The 15,287-nt window shown below is 41.3% G+C and overlaps 3 protein-coding genes across 3 annotated transcripts; 2 read left to right on the top strand and 1 right to left on the bottom strand.

The window, feature by feature from the left end:
• Nucleotides 1–398: 398 nt before the first annotated feature.
• On the bottom strand, nt 399–1,832 carry LOC148959700 (uncharacterized). The gene has a single exon (XM_089110301.1). The coding sequence runs from the start codon at nt 1,830–1,832 to the stop codon at nt 399–401; it is 1,434 nt and encodes a 477-aa protein (XP_088966427.1).
• Nucleotides 1,833–3,493: 1,661 nt separating this feature from the next.
• On the top strand, nt 3,494–8,276 carry LOC148959701 (uncharacterized). The gene is made up of 2 exons (XM_089110347.1): nt 3,494–4,081; nt 4,289–8,276. Exons 1-2 carry the CDS (start codon nt 3,494–3,496, stop codon nt 7,457–7,459), a joined length of 3,759 nt encoding a protein of 1,252 aa, XP_088966473.1. The 3' UTR covers nt 7,460–8,276.
• A 156-nt stretch (nt 8,277–8,432) lies between these two features.
• On the top strand, nt 8,433–14,385 carry LOC148959702 (52 kDa repressor of the inhibitor of the protein kinase-like). Its single transcript, XM_089110305.1, has 2 exons — nt 8,433–9,001; nt 13,815–14,385. The coding sequence occupies exons 1-2, from the start codon at nt 8,589–8,591 to the stop codon at nt 14,383–14,385; spliced, it is 984 nt and encodes a 327-aa protein (XP_088966431.1). The 5' UTR covers nt 8,433–8,588.
• Nucleotides 14,386–15,287: the final 902 nt, after the last annotated feature.

Genomic DNA, 15,287 nt, shown 5'->3' on the forward strand with positions numbered 1-15,287 from the left:
AACGGAATAGGGATGGGTGCTAGCGGCAATAGCTCTCGGGGCTAGCGTACTCAACTGTCGACAGAAATATGCAAAGTAAACTTCCTCGTTAAAATATTTCTGTAACATATACCCTTGGTCAAAAATAATATGATAATACTCGCTACCGTTAAATGTTTATACCTTTTTAGCTGAGTAAGTTAGATAGTAATACTATTCCAGCTCATTTGAAAATTTAAAATCAAGTGACACCCCATAAGAAACTGCCACGCCCCTTGACAGATTCGCATCAGCCAGCAACAATATAGTAAACAGAACATGAATACAATTTTTTTGCTTTAAAGAAAGCATGTTGTTTCAAGATTTAGTGAGAATCAATCTATACAATAAAGGAAGTACATCATACTTTATTCTTTAATTTACTGTTCTAAAAGAGACGCCTTTAAGTTTGTAAATGCTGCACAAATTGTTACAATATCGTCACATAATGGTAGTAATAGAATAGGTGACTGCATCTTTAAAATTCGGTATTCTTTTATTCTTCTTATTGCCTTTTCAACAAAAATTCTCAGGTTCGCCACTTTAGAAGTAGTTGCAACATCGGATTTTTTCATTTGAAAACTGCCATGGGTTGAGGGGGGGGGGATCGTCAATTTTGTTTGATAATACGGAAGGTGTTCTCGTATTTTGAAGCCTCTATCTGCCATAACCTGATCGTTAGGTAAAAGATTTCTTGCCAGACCACAATCTTCTGTTATGTAAATGTCTGTTGCCCTTCCACCATAGCAATCTGACAAAAAGCTTATTGCGCCATTTGGCGTTATACCAACCAAAAACTTAATGGTGTAGTGGTGCTTGTATTGGCTCCAACAAATAGCAGCAAGCTCTAGACTTGATGGTGTTTCGATGAACACTTCAGTGCAGTCAATAATTACTCTGCATTTTGGAAAATATTTCCGAAAACCATCAGGTCGATATCTCATGACTGTGCTTCTGTCTGCCCACTTGATCAAACCCCTGAACTCCAAAGACATAACTCGTATCCACGTGTAAAGAATAGAAGTCACAAGGTCAACCGAAACACCAAATCTGTAAGCGAGGTCCTGGATGAGTAGATCAGATTTTAACTTCATTGAGACCAGCAAGAATTCTTGCTCCAACAGTAACTTCCTCGCAGGACCTCGTCGCAACGTTGTCAGCCCTGCCTTCTGTGCTTCATCTTCGAATTCTACGCTGATGTCTTTTGGATTTTTTACTCTCAGGGTCTCCTTGTCGCCTTTCCAGTACTGCATACGGCTAGCTACAGGGAACAAATGATCAAATACCATTTTAAACATAGCTGCATCCTCAAACCCAGTGTAAAAATGAACTTTCGAATCTCTTGCGACCTGCTCAATACAATATTCAGGTCCAAGGCTTAAAAAAAATTCGCTGGTTGTTTTCATCATCGGTTTCCTTGATGAAGCATCACAAGGAAAACTAATTTTTCTTGGGCTACGACGCAGGTTTGCTTGATCAGGTATAGTCTTGTCCTCGGAAAGCCTTTTCTTCGGATTTCTCTTTATGGGAGTGGTTTTCAGTTCTGCATCACTTTTTGTCAAATACAGAGTCGGGTAGTTATAAATTCCCATTGGCTTTCCTAACTTGAAATGGTTTGAGCAAACGTGGTTCCCCTTTCTTTCGTCGTAAATTGTCAAACCCTTTTTTATTTGATTGTCCCATAACTTTCTCAAAACTTCATCCTTTGGAAAGGAGTGAAAAGTGAGTTTCTTGACATGTCCTCTAACAACAAGTTCTTTTGGACGCCATGATTTGTTATCACAAGGCCCAACACAGCAACTTTGATTCTGCATAATGTAAACGTTGATTATGATGCCAGAATAAGTGTATTCCAAAGAACAGTGAACGAAATCTTCAATATTACTTTGAAATGAGTTCGAAAAAAAATGATGAAAAAATGGCTGGTGAAGGATTTTAAGGTCCGCATTTTTAAATGAATCACATTCTTTAGAATTTTCAAATGAATCACATTCAAAAGAACTTTTTCGCAGAATCCTCGCATGTTACAACCACTTCTGACGCACGTAGACAACAAAAGGTGAATCTATCTAATGGTGACGGATCTGTTCCTGTGACGCAACTTTGATCACATGCAACTTCGCGATAGAGAGGCATATAGCTATCATCTTTTAACACAAATGAGGTCAACTCAAGAGGGTTTGAAAAAGCGCTATAGATTCGTAGAGAGAGATTTTTCACGATGTATGTTGAGTTGTGTTGAGCAGAAAATTCAGAAAATATAAAGATTGTCTTTCTCTAAGAGTTTACTCTAATCATTTATTGAACCTGCGTTAACAAGCAGAGATATTCTCTACATTAATGGTCCACCGAGCCGGATAAATGAAATAGAGTAAAAGAATTTGGGAACCGAAAATGAATAATTTGGAGAAGACAAAAAAGAAGAGGAAATCTCATCGCGGAACTACGACAAAGCTCCTGAATAAAGTGGAAGATGCTCTCGCTAAAGAGGAAAAAGATCAGCTACGTTTACAACAGTTACTAGCAGATCTCAAAGACAAAGCCGAAGTTTTAAAAGCGTTAGATGGTGAAATTTTTGAATTGATGATCGAAGAAGCAGACGACGATGCCTGTGATAAAGAAGCAGAAAAAGCTAGCGACATTAAAGAGAAAATTACGTACAACTTAATTTCGCTTGAGAATGCCTTGAAGGAAATGGATATACAGTCATTAAGATCGGAATCCGGGACAAATTTGCAACCAGAGCCCTCGGGAAATTTGGCAAGGATTGGTTCCAGAGAGAGTCTAAATTCAATGACATCCTCAGTCAATTCAGGAGATATCTGCAGTAGAAAAGTAAAACTCCCAAAGCTGGAATTGAAAAAGTTTTCTGGAAAGATCGCAGAATGGCCAGAGTTCTGGGACAGGTTCAAGAGTGCGGTACACGATGACAGCCAACTTGCCAAGGTAGACAAATTTAAATATTTAAGAAGTTTTCTAGAAGAGCCGGCACGCAGCGTCGTGACGGGATTTGCACTTACAGACGCCGATTATGAGTCTGCCATTGAACTGTTGAAAAGCAGATATGCGAAGCCTAGCGTTATAAAACGAGCCCACATCAATGACCTTATCAATATGGCTCCAGTCTACAATGAGAAGAGTTTGCAGAGATTGCGTTGTTTGCATGATCAGATCGAGACACTCTTTTGCGCAATGGAGGCTCTAGGTGTAAGCACAGAGACCTACTCAAGTGTTGTTGTTCCTGTTCTAATGGGGAAACTTCCAGAGTCCGTGAGAATCAATATGATTCGATTTGGAAAGAACCATATGGGCTGGAACTTGGACGACATGTTGGAAGCTTTTCAGAAGGAGCTAGAGGTTCTGGAGGGACATTTTCACAGAGACAGACAGAAGACAAGAGCAGCATTCCAACAGGCCAAGGCAGCAGGATAGACCTCCAACGGCCTCTTCCTTGCTTACTACAAGAGATGCTAAGATGAAGTGTGCATTCTGCAAAGAAAATCACCCATCCGAGAAGTGTGAAAAAGTGAAGGATCCGGACGAGCGTAAGACAATTTTAATTAAGAATGCTAGGTGTTTTAGTTGCTTAAAACCAGGCCATATATCTTTTAAATGTCGTCTTAAGGTAGATTGTAGTAATTGTAAGGGAAATCATCACTGCGCCATTTGTCCTAATTATGCCCGAAGTAAGGAAGCGCAGCCTAAGCCTACTGCACCTCAGCTTGACCCCACCGCATCGGCTTGGGTAGGTAGCACTGGCTCTGAAGGGAATGTGGCCTTGCAGACAGCTTTAGCTCTGGTGAATGGCAAGGATAGAGTGAGAGTTTTATTTGATACAGGAAGCCATAAATCTTTCATCACGGCTAAGGCTGTTGGCAGACTCAGATTAAGGCCTGTGAGGAGTGAACAGCTAGGAATGAAGGCGTTTGGGAGCAAGGAGGCACATGTTGCTTTGCGAGATGTAGTGCAAATTTCGCTAAGTCCATGCAATGGAGGAGAGAGTGTAAAAATAGAAGCCTTTGTAGTTAAGGATATTGCTGATATTCCTAATGTTCTTATAGAGGTAGTTCAAAAGAAATTTGCACACTTAACAAAGTTGTCATTCTCAGATCTTTGCAAATCCAAAAACAGCTTGGAAGTTGATTGCCTAATTGGATCGGACTGGCTATGGCAATTCCAATTGGGGGAAACAATACGAGGGGGGCCAGACGAACCTGTGGCGGTCAAGACCAGCTTGGGCTGGGTTTTGTCAGGACCGGTTTAAGGTGAGAAACTTGATTCTACTGACTGTAATGTGAATTTTTGGATCGATTCTATACCTCCTTTAGTTGCAGGTGAAAAACATGATTTAGATAATCAGATACAAAGGCTTTGGGACCTTGATAGCCTTGGAATTCGTGAAAAAGATAAGGTGCATGAAAATGTACTTGATGATATTGCGTTTGTGAGTAACAGATATTCTGTTGGGCTTCCCTGGAAATCTGGACACAAGCCCCTAGCTTCAAATTATAATGTTAGCTTGCATCGTTTGAAGGGTCTTGTCAGGAAACTAGAGCAGAACCCAAAAATTTATGAACAGTATAATGACATTATTTCCCAGCAGGCTGCAGAGGGAGTTATAGAGAAGGTCACAGATCTTGAACCTGTAGGTAAGGTACACTATCTCCCTCACAGAGCGGTAGTGAGAGAGAATGTAGAAACCACCAAGGTTAGGGTAGTGTATGATGCTTCTAGCAAGGATCGTAAATCTGGGGTGTCATTGAACGACTGTTTGCATAAAGGACCCTCTCTGACCCCTTTAATCTTTGATGTGCTTCTCAGGTTTAGAATCTACCCTGTAGCTCTTGTTGGGGATATTGAAAAGGCCTTTTTAAACATCGAAATACATCCCAAGGACAGAGACTCTCTAAGATTTTTGTGGCTAAGTGATATTCATGCCAAGAACCCTGGAGTAGTAATCTACCGGTTCAACAGAGTGGTATTTGGGTGTAACTCATCCCCTTTCCTCCTAAACTGTGTTTTGAGACACCACATTATGAAATATGAAAATGAGGATCCTGAATTTGTGAAAAAGATGATAGGAGGGTTCTTTGTTGACGATTTAGTGGTAGGTTGTGAAGATACACAGGAAGCTTTAACCCTTTATAAAAAGGCTAAAAGTAGGATGGGCGAGGCAGGATTTCATTTGCGGAAATGGAAGACTAATGACAAAGAGTTAGAAAGGGAGATAGCAAAGATGGAAATAAATGGAATGAAAGAGGAAAAAGCCTCTAAGCATGAAGACACATCATTTGGTAAGGAGACTCTAGGCATGCCAGACAGTGTGGGGCAGAAGACTAAGGTTTTGGGCATAACGTGGGACAACACAAGAGATACCTGGGAGTTTGAAACAGCCAAACCCACTAAAAGAGGTATCTTAAGCGCCTTAGCTTCTATATTTGACCCCCATGGGCTTGTTAGCCCTATAGTAGTGTCAGCAAAAATCTTGTTTCAGGAGTTGTGCTTAGGAAAAATTAGCTGGGACGATCCACTTCCTAAGGATAAGCTTGCAGGATGGGAAGAATGGGTTAAGGATTTAAAACAGACGGGTACAATTTGCCTTCCTAGGTGTGTTGTTTCTAAAAACAAAGGGAAGATATTGAGTCGGCAGTTGCAAGGATTTGCTGATGCCAGCAAAAAAGCATATTGTGGGATGGTTTACCTTGTAGAAGAAACCACTGAGGGAACCTTTACTAGGCTGCTGAGTGCTAAGACAAGAGTTGCCCCTTTGAAGGAATTAACAATACCTCGGCTAGAACTAATGTCTGCAAGGGTACTAGCTACACTGATGAACACCATCATTCAAGCCTTCGGTCCACAGTTTAAATTTGATTGCATTAAGTATTGGCTGGACAGTAAAATCGCTCTCTATTGGATCAATAACAATGGAGAGTGGAAGCAATTTGTCCAGCATCGTGTCAATGAAATTTTGCGCTTAACCACCAAGGAAGACTGGGGACATGTATCAGGCATCGACAACCCAGCAGATCTAGGTTCTAGGGGGGTTACAGCAAGCCACTTGAAGGAGAGCACATTATGGTGGCAAGGACCTCATTGGTTAAAGGAAGGACAAAACAGCTGGCCTAATTTGTTCACTTTAGAAGACTCGCCTGATGTAAAGAAAGAAAGAAAGAAGAACGCAAATGTGCTAATGCTCACAGAAATGAGGCAAGGAGTGAGTGAGGTTGTTAAGGTAGACAGGCATAGAAGTCTAGGTAAGTTGCTCCGGGTCACTGCCTTTGTCCAGAGGTTTATAGAGATATTAAGGTGTCATAGAACAGGAAGCAAACCTAAAAAAGGACCCTTAACTGTGGAGGAAATAGAAAGAGCAGAAAGAACGTGGATTGAAGACACTCAACAATCTTTGAAGATGGGTGAAGATTTCAAAAAGTTGTCAGTGCAGCTAGGTGTCGTAAGTGAAGATGGGCTCTTAATTTGTAAAGGGAGATTAGGTAACTCTGATTTGGATTACAGAAGCAAGTATCCAATACTACTCCCCAAAAATGATGCTTTCACTGATCTTGTGATCCAAGATTGTCATGCTAGAGTGCACCACAACAAACTCCGATCAACTCTAGCTGAATTTAGAGGGAGATTTTGGGTACCCCAGGGTAGGCAACAAGTGAAGCGGGTGATAGGAAAGTGCCAGATATGTAGAAGACAAGAGGGAAAACCGTTTAAGCCACCTCCTATTGCAGAACTACCAAGCTTTAGGGTAACTGAGACCCCACCTTTCAGCAACACTGGAGTTGACTTTGCTGGTCCCTTATATACGAAGAGCAGCACAGGTGAAATGAAAAAAGTATACATAACCTTATTCACCTGCTGTGTAACTAGAGCAATACATCTGGAATTGATTTCTGACTTACATACATCTACGTTTGTTAATTGCTTAAGAAGGTTTTGTGCAAGAAGGGGAACTCCTAGACTTATTAACTCAGATAATGCTCTTACATTTAAGGCAGCAGAAAGTTTGTTGAAGAAGCTGACACAAGATCATACGTTCCAGGAGTTTACACAAAATCGTAGAATAATATGGAGATTTAACTTACCCCTTTCCCCCTGGTGGGGAGGGTATTTTGAGCGCATGGTGGGTAGCGTTAAGCGGTGTCTAAGGAACGGACTAGGTAATGCTAGGTTGACATACGATGAGCTTAGTACAGTATTAACTGAAGTTGAGAATACTCTGAATTCCAGACCCTTAACCTATCTGTACGAGGAACTCGGGGAAGCTTTGACACCTTCTCATTTACTTCATGGACGTAGACCCCCAGCTTTATCTGAGGATATAGAACCAGAGCTCGAGTTAGATGAAACTGGTGATAAACTTTCGAAAAGATTTTTATATCTTACAAAAAAACTCTCACATTTCTGGAATCGTTGGAAAAAGAGTATATGGTAGATTTAAGACAGTTCCATAAGCTGAATAATAATAATAATATTCTTGTTGAAAAGGGAGATCTAGTGTTGTTGCAGGAAGATAACATCAAACGTGGACAGTGGAAAGTTGGCATTGTGGAAGAAATTATATTCGGAAAGGATGGAGAACCAAGGGGTGCAACAGTACGTAAGTATGAAAAAGGTAAGATTGTACATCTCAACCGACCCCTTCAAAAGCTCTACCTGTTGGAGATAGCTCGTGATAATAAAGGTGATAAGAGTAAGGAGAAAGTTCTGTCAAGGCAAGAAAGTGAATGTTGTGTTAGAGAGGAGAATGAGAGTAGACGCCAGTCGAGCCGTGCCGCAGCCAAGGATGCGCGCTGGAAGTCTAAGCTTATGCTTGACCCATAACCTGGGTCAAGGAGGGGGGAATGTCGGGGAATCCCCATCGTGCTTTCTTCGGTATTCTAGTAAATTCTTAACCTATTATTCTTAAATCAACACGTTTATTTTTTATTGTGTATGCTTGTGTTACATAACTACGAAACTATGCAATTTACGTAAAAGCCTCACTTTGAGGTCGAGACAGTAGATTAAGGATCCAGCCAGAATTTTCTGGAAGCAAGCTATTGTAATAGGGTTAACTACGTCAATCGTATTCTTAATTTTTATTGGCTTGAGTAGTAGTTAAAATTGATTGTGATTGGCTAAGATAGATTTTAGTTCCTTGTTTGCTTCTATAAAAGCTGGTAATTGAATCGAGCGCTAAGGATTCGTAGAGAGAGATTTTTCACGATGTATGTTGAGTTGTGTTGAGCAGAAAATTCAGAAAACATAAAGATTGTCTTTCTCTAAGAGTTTACTCTAATCATTTATTGAACCTGTGTTAACAAGCAGAGATATTCTCTACAGAAGGACTCTCTGGAAATGCTGTCTCGGCGAAGATTTTGGAAACAGTTAAAGAGCTTGAGCTTGACATGAATAACTGCAGGGGTCAAGGGTACGATGGAGCCGGTAACATGGCAGGCAAATGCACTGGTGCTGCCACCTTGATACAAAAAAAGTAAAGCCAAGCCTTGTATGTTCACTGCAAATCACATTTGCTGAATCTATGTGTAGCATCGTCGTGTAATTTTCAGTTAGTCCGAAACATGATGGGCCAGGTGCGGGTGGTTTATCAATTTTTTGAAGCACACCCCAAACGTTCAAAAGTGTTGAAAAATAGCATCGTACGTATTCTTCCACAAGCGCGTCATAGACGGCTACTCAATGTTTGCCGTACCAGATGGGTTGCTAGAATTGATGGGTTAAATGTGTTTATCGAACTCTTTTGGCCAATAGTTGACACACTTAAATCAATTCAAAATAACGATGATGGAAGTTGGAGTACCGATTCAATTAGTCTATTTTATGCCAGCAGCCTATTTTTTGCAACTATATCACTCGAATTCATAGTTTGCTTAGTTACCGTGTCCGGCATTCTAGAGTACACCCGGCCTCTAACAAAACAACTGCAGGCAAGTGAGATGGATGTTGTTGCTGCCTTTGATACCATGCTTCAAGGGTATTGTTGTGTTTTTCGCCTCAACAGACATATAAGAACAGAAAATAAAACTGTTTTCCAATATTAAACTTTCAACATCCAAACCGTACAAAAACAACTCAAAGAACAATGCTTTTGAAAAAGCATGTTACGTTATACAAATGGTGTTCACTCACGCATTTTGATTAACACCTTTAAATAAAGCGTCTTTTCTAAAACTACAACACCTCCCCGCTAGCCTAAAACTTCCATCTTAGGCGATCAAGTTTATTGTTTCTTTAAACGTCTTGATCTTCTTGGCTTATCCCGGCTGTACTCGGTACCGGTTGGCATTCGGGGGTTAGGTCTCTTGGGTTTAACATATGGTCCTGGATCTGCAATTCTCAATTTTTGACCATTTTCAACGTTCGTTTCTTTGTGTGTTGCCATCTCTGATATACCGGCTGGAACTGCAATGCTTGGTGTATCCCCCGGCTCAGCATCCTCTACTGAGAAGTATCTCGGGCGTAACTGCTCTACATGTCTGCGCCAAATGGGTCCCTTTGGATAAACCCTGACAGACACAGTCCGTGCTCCTTGTACCTTAGTAATTACTGCTGGTACCCATCGTGGATCTTTATCTCGTCGAGGTCCACAATAGAGAGCATAGCAAGGTGTACCCACTTTGTATTGTGGATTAAACCTCCCAGCTAGCTTTTGCGCAGCCTTCACTGTTTGCTTATTCTGACGTCCTTGTGCTTGATGCGCAGGAGAAGGAATCAGGATATCTATCGGTGACCTGATTTGGCGTCCATTGAGCAGCTCACTGGGAGAGTAACCACAAGCTAGTGGTGTTCTCCGATACTGCATCAAGAACTGCTGAAGGGCTGCTTTCAAAGGTAATGTTGACTTCAGCATCGACTTCTTGAAAGTCTGTACCAGTCTCTCAGCTGCACCATTAGTTGCTGGGTGATACGGAGGTCCTGTTAAATTAACGATCCCTCTTGCCTTGGACCATTCCTGGAATTCTTCTGAGGTAAAACTTGAAGCATTGTCCGAGACGAGCGTATGTGGATAACCAAAGTGTGCAAAGTCCTGTTCCAGCAAATCAATGGTTGCTCTGGAACTTGTAGTGCTGGTCTGGTGGATACACGGATAATTGGAGTACGCGTCTGTCAGCAACAGCCAATTTGATCCCAAGAAGTTAATAGCGTGGTCTACGTGCAGGCGGCTCCATGGTTTTTCTGGGAACATCCAAGGATGAACAGGTGGTTTGGACGGGAGATTTTGGTGCTCAGCACATGCTTGACAAGCTCGACTAACATCAGCAATACTCGCATCAATCCCAGGCCAATAGACAGCAGTCCTGGCAAGCTGTTTCATGCGTTGCATACCAAAATGTCCTAGATGAAGAATCTCCAGCACTTGTGCTTGTAGACTGACTGGAATCACCACACGTGCTCCGTAGAACAAGCATCCATCAGTTACTGACAGTGACTCGCGGATTTTCTTGAAAGCATCCACTGTATAGCGCGTGCTTTCACTGTCAGTGCTATCTTCGTGTATCTTGCTGAAAGGCCAACCCTCTCTTGTATACCGCACTACAGTTGCAAGTACTCGGTCTTTATCTGTCTCTTTTGAGAGTACACCTGGATCTGCTGCGTTGAGCTGTTTGCTGACAGTTTTGATGGTACAAATGCAATCTGCATCAGCATCACTTTCTCTTCCGTCAAACTGCGCATCTGGTCCCACCGGAAGTCGACTAAGTGCATCAGCATTTCCGTGGTCCGAAGTCTTCCTATACTCGATGGTATATTCGTATTGACTCAACATCAGTGCCCATCTTGCTAGACGGTTGGCGGCTAGTGATGGCGTTGCCTTTGTAGGACCAAATAATGTAAGCAATGGCTTGTGGTCCGTTATTAAAATGAATTTCCTTCCATAAAGGAAATGATGGAACTTGCTGAGAGCAAATATAATTGCTAAAGCCTCTTTCTGTATCTGGCTATAGTTTCGTTGCGTCTCAGTTAGTGTTTTTGATGCATTGGCTATTGGGCGCTCTCTGCCATCTTTGTAACGGTGGAAAAGTACAGCGCCAATACCAACACTTGATGCATCACATGCTATTCCAATGGGTAGCGATGGGTCAAAATGCGCAAGAACTGTATCATTGCACAACATGGTCTTGACTTTATCGAATGCTGTCTGTTCCTTGGCACCCCATTCCCATGGTATATCTTTTTTTGTCAGCCTGTAAAGCGGCTCTATAAGTGTTGACAAGTTAGACAGGAACTTGTTGTAGAACTGTACTGATCCTAGAAATGATCGCAGACCAGAAACATCATTGGGTGCAGGCATCTTCAAAACAGCATCAACTTTAGGACTTTTTGCTATCCCTTTGCTGGACAACAGATGTCCCAGGTACTCGACGTATGGTTGAGCGAATGAGCACTTTTGGAAACGACAACGTAGTCCCTTTTCACTCAGTCGCTCAAACAAACTTTTTAAATTTGTGAGGTGCTCTTCTGCAGTTGATCCGCTGACCAGTATGTCATCCAGATAAACTGCAACACCTGGTAGGTCACTTGTTAGTTGATCCATTATTTCTTGGAAATATCCAGGTGCTGAGCTTATTCCAAATGGAAGGCGCATCTGAAGCAGAACACCTTGATGTGTACTCAACGCAAGCCTTTTTTGCGATTCTGGGCCTAATGCAATCTGGTTATATGCGTCAGCTAGATCAATCTTTGTAAACCCATATCCTCCTGACAACTTTTGCATCAGGTGTTCCGGTGTAGGAATTGGATGTCGGTGCGTTTCTAATTGTGCATTGACAGCAACAGAGTAATCTCCACAAACTCGTAGTTTAGATTTTGTCTGTCCCGGAAGCAACGGTTTACGGATGGGTACCACTGGTGTACCGTACTCATTGAACTGGATTCTTTGCCAAACACCACGCCTGATTCCCGCCTCGTATGCTTGAGCTAAATCTTCCTGAAGCGCAAAAGGAACTGCTCTTGCTTTGCAAAAATTTAGTTTCGCATCAGGTTTGAATTTCACTTCCAGTTCAAAATCTTTCAGTCTCCCAAGCTCCGGCTTGAATAGATCTGGAAATTCTTCACATAGCTTGCGACATTCAGCTTGTAATTTCCGGTCAGGTTTCAAATCTTCAAATACAGCATGACACTGTGCATGCGCACCACTGTTCTGTTCGATGAGTGTGTCAACTGATATTCCGAGCTGCGCAATAGCACTCCGTCCAAGCAGGTTAAGGTCAGGTAATTCGGTTACATTAAATCCCAGTGACTGTTGATTGTAATTTTCGGTTTCCGCTTGTAACATAACAGTACCAAGAACTGGTAGCTTGTGTTGACTTGCTGATTCAAACTGCTGACTTGGTGCTTCTAGGATGGGTTCACCTAGCTCCTTCCATGCAGTTTTGCCAAGAAAATTATCTCCAGCACCGGTATCAACTTCAAAATTAACCATATGCTGGCCTTCTAGCTTGATTGGTAACTGAAGCTCAGGAACTTTAACTTTGTTGACCGTGTTCGTTTGCGAGATCGAAAAAATCTTTTTTAATTTATTTCTTTCTCCCGTAAGCTTGGCACTTTCTTTCTTTTTCTTCAAACAGGCAGCCTCTATATGCCCAATCTTATTACAATAATGACATGTAGTGTTCTTAAATCTACAATCTTTTGGGTTATGACCAACCCTGCCACACCTAATACATTCAGTAAAAGAAGATTTAGGTTCAGACGAGGAATACTTCCCTCTCTTTTTCGGTTGAATCTTGTTGACTTCTTGTCTTGAAATTTGCCCGTGAACCGTTTCCTTGGCAACTTTAGCTGCGTCTTCAATTTCAATTGCCATTTCTATAGCTCTAGCAAAAGTAAGATCGTCATCTTTAACTTTAAAAAGGGCCTTTAAAACCGCTTCATTGTTGATAGAGCAAATAAACCTGGTTCTCATTGCCTCGTCCAAAGGATCCGTGATTGATGTAAAGTCACAGGTAACGGCATCTTGGCGAATCCTAGCGACTAATTCATTTACTGTCTCTCCTGGCTTTCTATCCATTTTACTCCAAAATTTGAATCGCTCGCGAACAATGAAACGCTTCGGATGAAATTGATCCATCATGAACTCTGCTATATTCTCCACACTAAGCTCGTTAACATCTTTTGGTGGCGTTTGTTGACTGGCAAGATTCGAGAGCAATTTGTATGTAACTGGAGTCTGATTCGTTAGGAAAACATAAGCCTTCTTCTCCTCTGGTATCGAGTTTGCCTCGGTGAAAGTATTAAAACGCGCCCAGTAATCCGTCCACAATTCGGTCGCTGAATCGAAAGCAGAAAAACTTTGTATACCACCTGTAAACGTTTTAATCGGTTCCTTTTCCTCAGATTTCCTGGCCATAGCTAAAATAGCCTGAAGTTGTTCCTGGTGACGTTGATCCTGTCTCTCCATCATTATTCTTTGTTGTTCAATTTGCTGTTGAAGGAGCAGAACTAAATCTTGCGCCGCCATCTCAAACGCTCGTTGAACCCTCACTGCAAAACAACCTTGTAAAAGGAGTCGTACTATGCGATAATCGTTGCCAAATCCTAGGACTGATTAGTAAATCGTTTTCCACAATTCTCGTCGCCAAAAATCTGTTGTGTTTTTCGCCTCAACAGACATATAAGAACAGAAAATAAAACTGTTTTCCAATATTAAACTTTCAACATCCAAACCGTACAAAAACAACTCAAAGAACAATGCTTTTGAAAAAGCATGTTACGTTATACAAATGGTGTTCACTCACGCATTTTGATTAACACCTTTAAATAAAGCGTCTTTTCTAAAACTACAACAGGTATCAAACTCTTCTCTACTCTTCTATAACTCTTCTCTATACCATGCTTCAAGGGGTGAGGAGAGACATTGTCAAAGAACACGATGTTTGGTATAGAAAAGCTATAGTGCTGGCAGACAAGGTTGGTACTCTTCCTTCACAGCCACGCACTACCAAGCTTCAGAAGAATCGAGAAAACACCCCAGCTGACAATCCTTCCGATTACTATCGACGAGCTGTATCAGTTGCATTTCTTGAATTTTGCGTCAGTGAAATGCAAAGACGATTTTGCAAAACGAATTTCGATCTATTTAATGTGTTTTCTGGCCTCCCAAGTAAAGTTGTGTCTGAAAGTGACTGGGAAGCAAAGTTTTCTAAATTTTTAGAAATGTTCAAAAGCGATCTCCCGGAGCCATTTTACCTTACAACTGTGTTAAAAATGTGGGAAACCATGTGGAAAACGAGTCTACAACCTCTTCCTACCACTTTAGCTTCCCTTTTACCATCTATTGACCAGCTTACTTTTCCAAACATCGACACCGCTATGAAATTTGCTGCTACATTCACTGTCACATCTTGCTCCTGTGAATGATCCATTTCTATTCTGCGAAGGCTGAAAACATACCTCAGGAACATTATGCGACAAAGCAGAATGAGTGCACTAGCAATGATACACGTTCACCGAGAAATACCTATTGACATAGACAGGGTAATTAACCAATTTGCAGCAGAACGACCTAAACGAATGAGGCTGATTGACATTCTGAACGAGGATCCAGGCGACAAGAAAATCGACGACGTTGCAGTTTAGATGGTGTCAGATAGACTGTTTTTTGTGATTTCGGATCTTATGATTTGCATTTGCTTTTTGCTTATTTCAACCATGACAGAAACGATTTTCGTTATGATAGTTGTGTTGATCAAATTTCGAACTTGTTTTAGAAAAAATTAATTAGGGAGTGCATTTGCCATGTTCATGATGTTTTTATAAGTGCTATTTTCAAATATATTTTGTCTGTTATTATGTCCTTTCATATGTTACATTGTAAATAGCATTTGACAATTGCGCTTTTGAGCTCTTAAAACTTGCTGTCAGCAATTTCAAAAATCATGGCATGTATTGGAAACCGAGAACTATATGGTTACAGCATTTGCCCATATAGTGGGCGTGCCCTGCAAATGAGAAGGGCGTGGTCCTAATCCAAAAAGATTTGAGCTATATTCGAAAAAATTCCTGGATCCGCCCCTGTTGATGGTTCTGAAATCTCAGTGGAAACATTCCAATACATGTTTGTTGCGATGGCAGAGAAACACAACTTCAGCAAGAGGACGCAGACAGATTTGCTACTTTTCCTAAACATAGTTTTACCCCAGAATGTGGACATTCCAGACAGCAGTGCTGCCATCTCCAAAAGCATACGACACCTCCATTACCAAAAAACCGAGTACTTGAAATGCAAAGTTTGCCATCAAGAATTGCATGGAAATACACCT

Source organism: Rhopilema esculentum, chromosome 9 (genome assembly GCF_057945365.1).
Source record: "Rhopilema esculentum isolate cy_ngs chromosome 9, ASM5794536v1, whole genome shotgun sequence".
NCBI classification, from domain to species: Eukaryota; Metazoa; Cnidaria; class Scyphozoa; order Rhizostomeae; family Rhizostomatidae; genus Rhopilema; species Rhopilema esculentum.

Bases quoted from the DNA above. Each gene is read 5' to 3' on its own strand.
- LOC148959700 (XM_089110301.1), bottom strand. From the start codon at position 1,832: ATGCAGAATCAAAGTTGCTGTGTTGGGCCTTGTGATAACAAATCATGG.
- LOC148959701 (XM_089110347.1), top strand. From the start codon at position 3,494: ATGAAGTGTGCATTCTGCAAAGAAAATCACCCATCCGAGAAGTGTGAA. The intron at 4,082-4,288 runs GTAGTTCAAAAG...GTTTAAGGTGAG, and splicing joins TTCCTAATGTTCTTATAGAG to AAACTTGATTCTACTGACTG.
- LOC148959702 (XM_089110305.1), top strand. From the start codon at position 8,589: ATGATGGGCCAGGTGCGGGTGGTTTATCAATTTTTTGAAGCACACCCC. The intron at 9,002-13,814 runs GTATTGTTGTGT...AAACTACAACAG, and splicing joins TTTGATACCATGCTTCAAGG to GTATCAAACTCTTCTCTACT.